The sequence below is a fragment of the Scardinius erythrophthalmus genome (assembly GCF_964197995.2).
Source record: "Scardinius erythrophthalmus genome assembly, chromosome: 25".
In the NCBI taxonomy this organism is placed as follows: domain Eukaryota; kingdom Metazoa; phylum Chordata; class Actinopteri; order Cypriniformes; family Leuciscidae; genus Scardinius; species Scardinius erythrophthalmus.
In genome coordinates, this window is record NC_138245.1 from 2633048 (window position 1) to 2646843 (window position 13796).

The window sequence follows — 13796 nt, forward strand, 5'->3', positions numbered from 1 at the left end:
TTTTTCCCAGCATATTCTTCACTGGTCCCTGACCTGAAGAAATGCCATTACATTTTCAAATACATTGCTTTAGGCATTTCTTTAGCATTTTATGATTGTTAAAGTGGTCTACTGGTACCACCTGGGCAAACGACTTGACAATACCAGTGTTAAAATCTTTTGACCCTGTCTATCCCCTGTTCCAACAGTTCAGGCCATTCGTGACAAAAAATATACATCACAGTAATTTCTTTCCCTGCACTTTGACCTTCTAAAACACCCTAAAGGAGATTTACTCTTTACCACACACACACACACACACACACACACACACACACACACACACACACACACACACACACACACACACACACACACACACACACACACACACACACACACACACACACACACACACACACACACTCCTGTCACTTCTTTGGGACCCTTTTGTTAACCAAGTTGAATGATATGGCCCATTTTCATCAGTTTATATCAGGGGTGTCCAGTCCTGCAAGTAGACCTTGGCTAGTTTGTTAGTGTGTGTTTTAGTAGAGTTGGTGCTAAGTAGGGATAATCCATGGCTAGCTGTGCAATGTGCATTTAATCATTTTAATGTTTGTCATGGAGGCAAATAACCACCCGATGCGAGTGATTTCAAATAGTTTAATGCACAGCTAGCCGTGGATTGTCCAGCGTATACCATGGCCATTCGTCAGCATTGACAAGTTAAAGCTGTTATTGATGTTTGCAGCGCAATATTTGACCAGAAGTGTAAAGATTATGGTTGAGCTCGGTAAAGCCGCAGTTTCCTCCTAATCTCTAACTGTTTATCCTTTGTAAAATACAGCATTCTGTGCAGAATTCAAATGGGTATGATACGTTTTCTGGTCTGCGGCGACTCGATCACATGATCCGTGTCTCTGGACCGGAGCTGCGGCGGTTCACGTGACACTAAGACTTCATTTGCCCCAACGAAAAAGCATATTTACACTGTCTGAATCGTTCCCTATGCACTATGGGCCATTCACCATGTAGAAAATAATAAATGTGTGAACAAGTGACCGATTACAGCTGCAGCTTCAGCGTTTATTTATAATGTAGGGGGCGGAGCTTCAGACTCTAGAGAGCATTTGATTGGACAGAAAATCTGATGAGAAGCTGAAGTGCAGAGTGATGTCATCAAAATCATTGATCCTTGACGGAAGTGAGAGACTTGCAAGTTTTGAACACATATCTTCTAAATATGAATTCTGTCTTTTTTTTGAGCACTTGCTGATAGTTAACAGTCACACTAACATATTCAAACTAAAAATAAAAAAAACGGACATTTTGATTTCATGGGGACTTTGAAGCTTAAACGTTATATATAATACCGTGGTAAATGCTTTATTGGTGTTTGTGTTAGTTGTCTCTGTCAAATGTTCTCAAACTGCACAATGAAACATAAAACCGACAAAATAGCTTAAAACACATGCTAATGATGTCAAGTTTGATCAATATTTCCACTGTTAATGAATTAATTTATTAATTAATCTATTAATAATCGATATGATATCCTACATTAAAATGCACTCGAATAGGCTACTTTACAGCTTATTTTAAGGACAGTAGCTATGACTCGGCAGATTCAAGTTTCTCTCTGAAAGGATTATTTTTCTTGGCGTCGCTTCTCGGGAGGGCTCTTAAAGAATGGGTGCGAGAGGAGAGAGAAGGGCAACACTTCTCCAATTTCAGCTTCATGGGGGGTAAAGGGGTGGATTTTTATTTCCGAAAATACGGCTCTCCATTCAAAGCTGTATGGACTCAAACCCGCGGCCCCTGGATCAGTCCGCACGGAGAATCTGCAGGAGTTCGTGCTTCATCGTCTTCAATTCTGGACTAAATGCATCATTCCAGTCACTAGGAGAAACCAGTAAAGCCCAGCTCTTTCTCTCCTGCTCCTGAAACGCCGCATGTCTGCAGTTTAGACATGATCCTGTCGGCGGATTCAAGGACTTTACTGCTATTTGTGGCAACACTAGTCGCATTTTTGGCCGTTGTCAAATGCCAAGACGAGAATGACCGTGAGTTTGCCCACCATTTTCTCATTTTACTCTCAAAAGTTTTAGAAAAGTGTTTTCTTAGACTTTAAACGCCAGTGCTTGAGTACATAATAGGCTTAATGAAAGGAAATACTGTACCAGCTTTATTGAGATATTGTGGCAAATGTATTCGAAGTAGCCTTATAAATGCAAAACAAATACACTAGAACAAGTGAATATTTTCAGGTAATAAGAGTTTGAAAAAAGAAAAAGAAAAGAATTTCTTCTCTTTCATTTAGCCTATTTTAGGGCATTTCTGAAGTGGAATCATTGTTGACTGGTCTGTGTTTATTCTGAGCCTGAAGGTATTCGGGGTATTTCATCCATCAGGTCACCTGCAGGACATTTCTAAAGCCTGAAAACACACACACACACACACACACACACACATGCACAGCACTGATTTATTTACTGAGCAAATGTTTTATTTGTGCAATTGTGCTGCTTTTTGTCTGAAGCCCTCCTGATGGCCCTGAGGCTCAGCTGGTCGGGCCCTAAAAGAGCACATTCCTCTGCTGTCAGGGGCCACCGGGGCAAATCCAGGCATGCACAAAACGCAGATGCTCCAAATGTCTTCGAATTGTCAGAATTCAGAGCTGGAGGGATTCAGAAAGCACTACTTTTATATTTCCCTCATCCAGAGCGCAAGGATTCAGAGGTGCATCAGTAGTGGAGTTCAGAGACGGTGGGCCTCAGCCAGAGTTACTGTTACCCTTCCATACGGTTAAAGTGCTTCCATCTGTTTCCTAAATTACCCAGGGGCTACGATAGTCCAGGGAAAGAAGGAAAGACTGTCTGGCGAAAAGCTATTGGAAAAACATGAAAAGGACAGAAGCAGCTATTATAATTCAGCAAGGCACATTCCTTCGACCATATTTTTGAATTAAAGGGGGAATAAGCTCGCCAGTAAACAAATGAAAAGATATTTCAGTGAGTTTTGCTTTTAAAAGGCAGTAAAAAATGACAATAAAATACAGTTAATACAAGGTTCGTACAAAGTGCTTTAAGTAATTGAATTTAGCCCCGCACTTGAAGTCACTGTAAAAAAAAAGTTTGTCTTAAAGTTTTAAGTGCAATCAACTTGGATTTTTAAGTCATTTCAACTTAAATTGCAGTAAACTGACTTAAATGAGTTGAATCTTGTATAACTTATTTTGATGTGTTAAAGCAATGTAAAAACATATGTTGTCATAACTTATTGATCATATAATTTTTTGCAGTTGGAAAACTCTTGAAAACAGCCATATTTCTGAAAAATTACTTGAAAAGTGCTTGAATTATTGAAAAACAATATATGTTAAATTAGTGTTTAACTTTATTGATAAAACAATCTTTCCTCACAAAATGAACGCTGCAGCCTGTCTGATGGATATAGAGCCATTTTGCATATGAGCTTGATATTGCTCTCAAAAATATCCAAGTATATGATATATCTTTCATTCTTCAGCTCAATCATATATTCATGGGAGAAAAATCAGTTTGAATAAGGAAAGCGATATCCTTATCATAGTATCCTTTCAATGGTTACATTTACCAGTCATTGCATGCGCTGCACTTTATTTGCACCATTTTTTTATTAGTTTATTTTTATTTATCTATTAATTAGAATTTGATAGATAATAAATATATTGTTTGAAAGGTGAGATTTCTGACTATAGTCCTTGAAACCCCCCCAAAAAACAGTCCTTGAAAGTCCTGGAATTTCATTTTATCTGTACGAACCCTGTTGAAAAGAAGCAATTATGCAGAGGAGAGAGAGAGAGAGAGAGAGAGAAATCTGAGCAAAAGCTAACAATTGGGTTATTGTAGCAGAGAGGCATATGAGTGTTTCCTCATAGTGAGCGGGTCATGGATCGGCTCGTCTGGGTCCATTTGTTAAACCATCAGTCATGGCATCGTTTTACATATTTCAGAGGTGTTCTGTCCTGACGTCATGACGTTAACCTACAGTAAGGTTTGAAAGAGAGAAAAGGAAAGACAACAATCCCTCCCCTCACCTGTGTCCAATTTGGAGTTGTCCTCCATTTTCCACTTCAAAAAAGAAAAAGGTGGCGCTAGAAAGAGAATGGAAGGAAGGCATTAGTGAGGAAGGCCTGAAGCGTGTGTGTGTGTGTGTGTGTGTGTGTGTGTGTGTGAGTGAAAGCTGTCTGTTCTCCACTCTCTCTGGCATGTTTGAACTGGCAGCGGACAGAGCCTGCTGTTTAGATTAGGCGAAAGCTTGTGAATTGCTCAGTCTTTACTTTTCAGAAAGGCGTCATTCATCGCCATATGGGGTCTGTTGGAATTTACAGAAAATAAACAGCCGGTAAGGGAAACAAACAGTGCTTGTTTGATTACCCTCGGTCTCTCTCCATCGCCACATTTCCCCTGCAAATTCATGAGCTTGAGAGATTGACCTGCTACTGAAAGCCTGAAAGAAAAGTCATTTCACTTTGAATTTGAGTATAGTGCTGTGTCAGATATAAAACGAACACACTGCCTTTCATTTATTCTTTGAGTCGGTAGGTTTCATGTGGTGTTTATGAGTAATCTGGACAGGTCACAGCGGAGGGCAGAAGCCATCAGGACGGTTCGAACTGGATCAGATTTTGAAATGATTTTTAATTAGCCGGTTTCATTGATCTCAGTTTTGTGCTGCCATCTTGTGGTTTGCATTTGAATGAGTTTGACGATGACAGCAAAGATGGATTATGCATTAATCCGGTTGTTCTTGTGCACCTAAAAAACCCCCTCAAATTTAATGCTTTCTACTTGGGGTGGGCGATCTCACCAAAAACTTTTATCACGATATGAGTATTTCTTTCTGATGTGTAAAACACTGCATATGTTCACTGTGTAAATTAAATATACATGTATTCTTTTTAAAGTGAGAGAAAAGTGATTGAGATATTTTGAGATATCCTAAAGGGTTAGTTCACCCAGAAAATGAAAGTTCTGTCAGTAATCACTCTCCCTCATGTTGTTCAACCCCGTAAGACTTACGTTCATCTTCAGAACACAAATGAAGATATTTCTGATTAAATCTGAGAGCTGTCTCACTCCTCCATAGGCTTCTCTGTTATTGAAACTTGCCGGCCCAGAAAGTTAGTAAAGACAATGTTTAAAATAGTCCAAGTGACTACAGCGGCTCAACCTTAAGTTCATCAAGCGACGAGAATACTAAATACCGACTTTATTCAACTCTTGATGTTCTTCTGTGTTTCTCTGAGTGAGTTCACGTAGTGTAACAGCGCAGCGCTTCTGGGTTATACGTCAGAACGGAGGCTCACTATTGGCCGACGCTGGTCATGTGTGTGATGCTGGCCAATAGTGAGCCTCCGTTCTGACGTTATGCTGCGCTGTTACACTACGTGAACTCACTCAGAGAAACACAGAAGAACATCAAGAGTTGAATAAAGTCGGTATTTAGTATTCTCGTCGCTTGATGAACTTAAGGTTGAGCCGCTGTAGTCACTTGGACTATTTTAAACATTGTCTTTACTAACTTTCTGGGCCGGCAAGTATCAATAACAGAAAAGCCTATGGAGGAGTGAGACAGCTCTCAGATCTAACCCTTTTAAGAAAATTTAATGGCCATAAATATATTTTACCAGCCATGAAACATAGATTAATCCTTACTAAAGTCACAAAAGTTATTCAGCCAAGAGCAGTGAGTGATTTTCTTTGTCTTTTGTTGTTTAATTAACATTAAGAACACAGACAGCAGGAACATTAGGCTGCTGTCCCTTTAAGAGCTAATGCATTATGCGTTTTCTTTCTCAACGGTTTACGTTCACTTAAAACATAACTGATTGTGTTTACAAGGATACTTGCCAAGACAGGCATTTTGACATAATTTGGTTTGAATATGTCTGTTCAATCATAAGCAGACGTGAAAGAGAACTCAATTCAGTATTTGTGCGATGTCTGAGACGCGGATTTCACAAAACGTTCACTTTCAAAATGAGTTTTCTTTTTGCGTTTAAACAGGTTAAAATCACTTGTTTTTAAACTGCAATGCTTAATAACGCATGCAAATGATATGCTTTTGTGACGGCACAGCACAGCAACGTCACGTGAGCGTAACTGATAGAGACGATAGTCCAAAATCTCTACCGGTTGACACAGTTATACCCATTAATCGTGTCTACCGGTATATATCGCCCACCCCTGCTTTCTACTGTATGCATCCCACTAATATGATTTATCATGTTACACTAATCATGAAGCATCTATGGCTTGGGATTTCAAATCCAAATCATAGAGTTTTAATGTCATTTTGACAGTATGTGCTTTAACTCCTCCACCTCCTGCTTCTCCTCTTCCTCTGCTCACGCTCCTCACAGAAGATCCAGGCAGCTGCACGCAGGACGGACAGTCATATAGTGACAAGGACGTGTGGAAACCCGAGCCATGTCGCATTTGCGTGTGCGACACCGGCTCGGTCCTGTGCGACGAAATCATCTGCGAGGAGCTGAAAGACTGTTCCAAACCCGAGATCCCGTTCGGGGAGTGTTGTCCAGTCTGTGCCGCTGACCAGCCCTCCTCCCCTGGTCGTAATTTATTTATTTATCACTTTTATAAATAAATTACATGTGTATTCATATTTGTTTGATTAGATTTGGGTTTTTTAAAAGAAGCACCTTAAAAATGTATGGATGCCTTTTTTAAAGTGAACCCAAACCAAACAATTTGAAAATGAGAGAAGACTAACAACTGAAGACAATGGGCTCTATTACACACACGCCGCAATGCAGCGCCAGGCGTCGGCGACGCAAGTGTGCTTGGCTAGTTTCAGCCCTACGCAATTTTCATTTTCATGTCCTGCGCCACGTTGTTTAAATAGCAAATGTATTTGTGTCTATTTTTTCACCCATGAGCTGCTGGTCTGAGAACAAGTGTGTGTGTTCAGGCTCACTGTTGGAGCGTTGCTATTTTGAGGAACAGAAATAGACTGAGCCATTGACCAACTGAAACCTGGTCTAAAGTCAATGGCGCAGTATTTTTTTATTTAAAGAGCGCATTAGTAATGTGAGTCTATAGGCGGGTCCACAATGCGCGTACACTCTGCGTATTACACACACAGGGACGCGCGCAGCAGCACACAAACATTTTTAAATATGAAAAATTATTTTCTTGCAAATTCCGTCATGTAAATAGCGAATCCACGCGAGCGCAACTGGCTTTTAAAGGGAATGGGAGATGAGACTCTAATTGGTTTATTGCACGTTAACACACGTTAATACGTCCAAAACACACCCATTACTCATTAAGAGAATAGAGACGACCCTTTTAGACTATAGCCTATGCGCCGGGAGCGCCGACCATTTTTTCTAGCAAAAGCGTATTCGGACGCGCACTGAGTGCACTTGCGCCGTGTACTTTAGACCATGTGCTTAGATCGTTAAAATAGGGCTCAAAAAATGTATGGATGCCTTTTTAAAAGTCAGCCCAAACCAAACAATTTGAAAATGAGACTAACAACTAAAGACACAGTGTTGGCTTTGTCTGGAATGGATATCAGTGGCGGCAGGAGTGTGATGGACACATATGGGAATGATTAAGAGGGAAACTCATTGAACAGAGACGGTATAGAGTTTCATCTCTGACTTAATGCCTCGAGAGGTTTCTCTTGCTCACCTTTACAAAAGTTTCACAAAGAAAGAAAACAACAAAGCATATTCGTCTCTGTCGTCCTTCAGACGTTAGCATATGTGTTTCCCGAAAGCATCAGCTTAGACTGTTTGTGGGAGAGATCTGCTCTCTGAATACAGAAGCCCGGAGCCGGTGCCTCATCCTCCGCCGTTGACATCTGCTTCAGATCAAAGCTCTCCGCGCGCAGTGTTTGCTAGCGTGTCCCGCGGTCAGATGTGAACGGCACACCGATCTCTGCCTGGCACGTCAGTGGCAAGTTGTAACTCGCCCTCAGTTCACATATGGGCAAACTGTGAACGATTTCGGATTATCTCTCGAATTAGATTTTTGATATATTAGTTTGTTCAGCATTATAATGTCAGATTTAATGCTTACGGCTGGACGCAGACAAGCGTACGAGACATATTTCAGATCTGTTATGAAATGCCGTTAGGGTGAATGACAATCACAGTTCATTTATGGTGAACCATTAACAAACATTACTTTACTGGATATCATTCATGTGCCTTGCAGACAAACTTTGTTTTGTTTCTGACATCACACAATGGACAAAGCTAAGCTCATAATAATCATTAAGTCATGCACAAATAATTGAACACACTCTTTTACTGTTGACTGTGATGTTGGCGGATTCACAATGCAAACAACAGCGTTACAGTTAAAAAATATGCAAACAATTTCCTAAGCTATCTGAGTGACTTCCTTTAATCATGCAATGAATTCTCATGAACTGCTCAATTGTTTAAACAATCATTCTTCAACTTAAATTAACTTATTCCATTTGATAACTTCATCCGCTCCTGGAATCCATGAACACGCTTGCAAAGACAAAATGAGACTCGTTTGTCTAGTTGAACATTAAATATAAGGGTTTAAGCGTTATGATGTGAAGACTATCGCCACAGAAATGGTGCGAACATTTACGCCGCTGATAAACAGAGGACTCTCTCGCATCTGGGAAATATATCGAAATGAACAGGCCCAAAAAATGATGGAACCATTATTTTCATAATGCCTGAATACACACATGGTGTTCAAGACTCTGCATGAGGATTCATTCGGATCTGAATGCACTGGAAATGTGACCTGTAAAGTCATTTAGGCTCTGCCAACAAACACAGAGCTTAGGATTGCTTTCATGTGATGCTGTTTTAACACTCTGTTTTTTATCTTTCATGCCATGTTAATAACAGGCTTGCCAGGTGCCAAGGTGAGTCTGTGTTTAATGTCTGTTTGAAAATCTGACTATGTTGTAGGTGATGATTAAGTCTCAGGTTCATCCTGTGTTTGGTCTGAGATGTTAGTTAATGTGTGTATGAGTGTCAAGCAGACGTCAATCACTCAGGGCATAATGTGTGTGTGATTTACTGTGTAATGTGCCGGCTGTAGCATCCCAGATAACAGGGAAAGTTCTGACAAGGTTCTCTCAGAGTTATAAACAAATGTTCATAATGTTACAAAGTATTCTGGACTTTAGCAACGTTCTGAAAACATTACACATTTTCTTACTTTGTATTTTTGTCTTGTTTCCAGTCCAAATATCTCAAATTTCTTAAATCAAGAAGCATTTACTAGATAAGTAAAATGACATAAGAAATTATGTCTTGTTTCCTGATAAAAAAAGAATAATAATTAAGTGAGTTTTTGCTTAAAACAAGCACAATTATCTGCCAAAGGGGTGAGAAAAATAATGTTGTTTTGAACATTCAGAATAATAATAATAATAATAATAATATATAATAATAATATTCTGGACTTTAGCAATGTTCTGAAAACTTTACACATTTTCCTACTTAGTATTTTTGAATAACGTTCAGAATAACGTTTTCATTAATGTGAATGTTAGCAAAACATTCTTTGAACATCTTTTGTTAGCTTGCATAATCATTTAGAAGGAGTCAGTGTGTGCTGTAGCCTTTTTTCCTCTGTTAAGGAAATATTTGCTTTTATGTGGACTAATATCTTCTAATATTTCCCTCCATTGTGCAAAAGGGACAAAAAGGGGAGCCAGGAGACATAACAGATGTAAGCTTCAAACCATTATCATTGATGTCAGATTTGTGTGTGTGTGTGTGTGTGTGTGTGTGTGTGTGTGTGTGGTGTGCCAGCTGAGAGGGTGTGTGTCCACATTAGAGCTGCATGATTCTGGATAAATTTAGAATCAGAATTTTTTTTTTTTTAAATGAAATGACGATTCTCCCATGATTTTGAATAGACAACTAAACAAAACAGTCTATTTAAAAAACAATATTTAGTTTGAATGATTATTTTAAAATAATCTCTGTTTGAATGAATGATTCAGTGACTCACTTATAAAGACTTCACTTGTTTCATTACTGGATGAATCAGTGTTTTTGAACGAATCTCTTGAATGAATGATTCAATGATTCACTTATAAAGACTTCACTTGTTTCATTACTGGATGAATCAGGAATCTCTTGAATGAATGATTCAGTGACTCACTCATAAAGACTTCACTTGTTTCATTACTGGATGAATCAGTGTTTTTGAACGAATCTCTTGAATGAATGATTCAGTGACTCACTCATAAAGACTTCACTTGTTTCATTACTGGATGAATCAGGAATCTCTTGAATGAATGATTCAGTGACTCACTCATAAAGACTTCACTTGTTTCATTACTGGATGAATCAGGAATCTCTTGAATGAATGATTCAGTGACTCACTCATAAAGACTTCACTTGTTTCATTACTGGATGAATCAGCGTTTTTGAACAACTCTTTTTAATGAAAGGTTCAATGACAAACACATTTTTTTAACAGTCATTTGTCGCCACCTACAGGTGTAACGATGATTTTTATTTGAAGATTCTAGCACTAAAAGTCGATTTACTCGTTATTTCGTTCGCCACATCAGTGTTTATATCTGAACTATAAACTTTTATCCCAGTTCTTCTATGATTATCTGAATGATTGTAAGACAGAATTAATCATACTGTGTGTTGAAAAGACTGTTTGTGAAGCTGTTTCATATCCATACATGACAACTGGTCTCTCTGGATCAGAACTCAGATCTGAACGTTCGCTGTGATCGTACTTTTTAAAGCTTTAATAGACATAGAGTCGATTCACTGACATTCAGGAATAAGATTGTATTACCCAGGGGGCAAAACACCTGTTTTTTAGGAAATCAGACATGGGCTGCTGTAAAAGGTTGTCATATAAAAATGAAATCTATGATGTCTGAGGATCACAACCTGGGTGGCCAACCCGGTCAACAAGCTGCTGGAAACTTGTAATTAGGGTCAAAACAATGCTACCTCAAATTCGGCTTTAACTCCCAGAATCACCCAAACATGCTAAAACGGTTTAATAATATTCATGAATCGTGAGCCATATCTCCCTGATACTTTATGCTAGAACCAAACTGAGCACACCTTTAGAAAGAGTGGAAGATAAGCTTTCATCTGATATCTTGATTGTACATGTAATTAGAATGTAAGAGTTAACAATGCCTCTTAATTCATAGGTAGGCAAAACAAAAAGAAAAAAATATTGAACATTCCATTTGTAATCGGTGGCATTCTTTTCCCTTTGTTGTTGTTACAATAAACAAATTACCATGTAAAGTTAACTTTTACTGGATGAAATCATATTTTGATGTTTTTTTTTTTACTAACCAGACAGTCCTCATGGCCCATAACACATTTAGAGGGAATTCAATTTCAAGCCTATAATACACAAGATCCAAGAAAGAAGTTTACCATTAACTGGTGTTAATTGTATACTGCTCTGTTTCTGTATGTACAGTATATCGTTTGCATATTTATGCAATATATTATGACACATCATAAAAGTGCATCTGTCCATCATAAAAGTGTGTCTATCCATCATAAAAGTGCATCTATCCATGGATAGATGCACTTTTATGATTGACACATGCACTTTTATGATGGATAGATGCACTTTTATGATGGATAGATGCACTTTTATGATGGATAGATGCACTTTTATGATGGACAGATGCACTTTTATGATGGATAGAAGGCACTTTTATGATGGATAGATGCACTTTTATGATGGACAGATGAACTTTTATGATGGATAGACGCACTTTTATGATGGATAGATGCACTTTTATGATGGATAGACGCACTTTTATGATTGACACATGCACTTTTATGATTGACACATGCACTTTTATGATGGATAGATGCACTTTTATGATGGATAGATGCACTTTTATGATTGACACATGCACTTTTATGATTGACACATGCACTTTTATGATGGACAGATGCACTTTTATGATGGATAGATGCACTTTTATGATGGATAGATGCACTTTTATGATTGACACATGCACTTTTATGATTGACACATGCACTTTTATGATGGATAGATGCACTTTTATGATGGATAGATGCACTTTTATGATTGACACATGCACTTTTATGATTGACACATGCACTTTTATGATGGATAGATGCACTTTTATGATGGATAGATGCACTTTTATGATGGACAGATGCACTTTTATGATGGATAGACGCACTTTTATGATGGATAGATGCACTTTTATGATGGATAGACGCACTTTTATGATTGACACAGGCACTTTTATGATTGACACATGCACTTTTATGATGGACAGATGCACTTTTATGATGGATAGATGCACTTTTATGATGGACAGATGCACTTTTATGATGGACAGATGCACTTTTATGATGGATAGATGCACTTTTATGATGGATAGACGCACTTTTATGATGGACAGATGCACTTTTATGATGGATAGATGCACTTTTATGATGGACAGATGCACTTTTATGATGGACAGATGCACTTTTATGATGGATAGATGCACTTTGATGAAAAATATACCCATTGACTGTCATTATAAAGCTTGGAAGAGCCACGACACTTTTTAATATAACTCTGATTGTATTCTTCTGAAAGAAGAAAGTAATATACACCTAGGATGACGTCAGGGTGAGTAAATCATGGGCTAATTTTCCTTTTTGGGTGAACTATCCCTAGGACCATAGACATAAAATACAAATAGGACTACCAAATTGCCTATCACAGTTTTTGGCAAGTAAATCACGTGATGTGACACATCCTATTGACCCTGTTCACATTTCTGGGTTTCTCAGAAGTGTAAGGCATCATAGTTGGGTTAACTTCTATAGCAGTGAATGAAATACTACATTAAATATAAATTTTTGTGTTCCAATTTGCTCAAATAGCAAAAGAAAAACGCCACAACAGTGTTTTCACAACTTTCAAAAAGAGTAAAAAAATAGATAATGGCAGTCGGAAGAAAGAAAGTTGTCAACTTTGTCACAGCCGCGCTATTAGAAACATCCTCACAGCAGCGTTAACTAGTTTTTGTGTAAATAATACAAATATAGTGTTATATGCGTAATTATATTTTATTATGACAGTATGTGGCAACATGTATGTTAAAAGCGCATCTTCTGCACTAAACAATAATACTGCAATATTCTAGACTCTTACATGTACCTAACGCCACACTTACACTACAGAAGACTGTAAAAAATATATTTTTGTATTTTCAAATTACAAATTACTTGTATTTTAATTAAATACTTTTTGATGTATTTGTGCCCATCTCTGGTTAAAGGTTGTCAGAAGAACTGCTCCATGCTACATAGGATGCCGTTGCTAGGGGTTGGCAACCAAATGTAGTAGGACACAGCCTGCTGAAACACTAGAGCAGCGACAGCAGCGGTGATTCCATACAGCTAAACAAATTGTATAAACATTATTACAGAAATTAGTTATCACCCTAAATTGTAATCTGTTTGTCTGTTTCGTTTTTTTTTTTTTTTTTTTTTTGGTACAAATTGCTACTTAATGTAACAGTTTTAATCAGTAAATACTTTTAAACCTACTCCACACATGACTCCTGTGTGTTTTAGTCTTTCAGCATTTAGTTGTCAGTACCTTTGTCTCACACTCCAAACACCAGGATTGAACTAATCAGCCTAACCCAAAATCCTCAAATCCCTTTTTTTATTTCAATAGAATAAATAAAGCTATCCCACTTGTGAAAGAATATTAGAAATAGACATTGCAATACAAATAATTGATATTGCATAAATATGCAAA

At 38.0% G+C, this 13796-nt stretch overlaps 1 protein-coding gene across 1 annotated transcript; it reads left to right on the forward strand.

Moving 5' to 3' along the window:
- Positions 1–1764: 1764 nt before the first annotated feature.
- Positions 1765–10507, forward strand: LOC308685329 (collagen alpha-1(II) chain-like; the record flags this gene model as incomplete). Its single annotated transcript, XM_081357028.1, has 5 exons — positions 1765–2045; positions 6389–6595; positions 8891–8907; positions 9690–9722; positions 10502–10507. Exons 1-5 carry the CDS (start codon positions 1952–1954, stop codon positions 10505–10507), a joined length of 357 nt encoding a protein of 118 aa, XP_081213154.1. The 5' UTR covers positions 1765–1951.
- Between the last annotated feature and the right edge of the window lie 3289 nt (positions 10508–13796).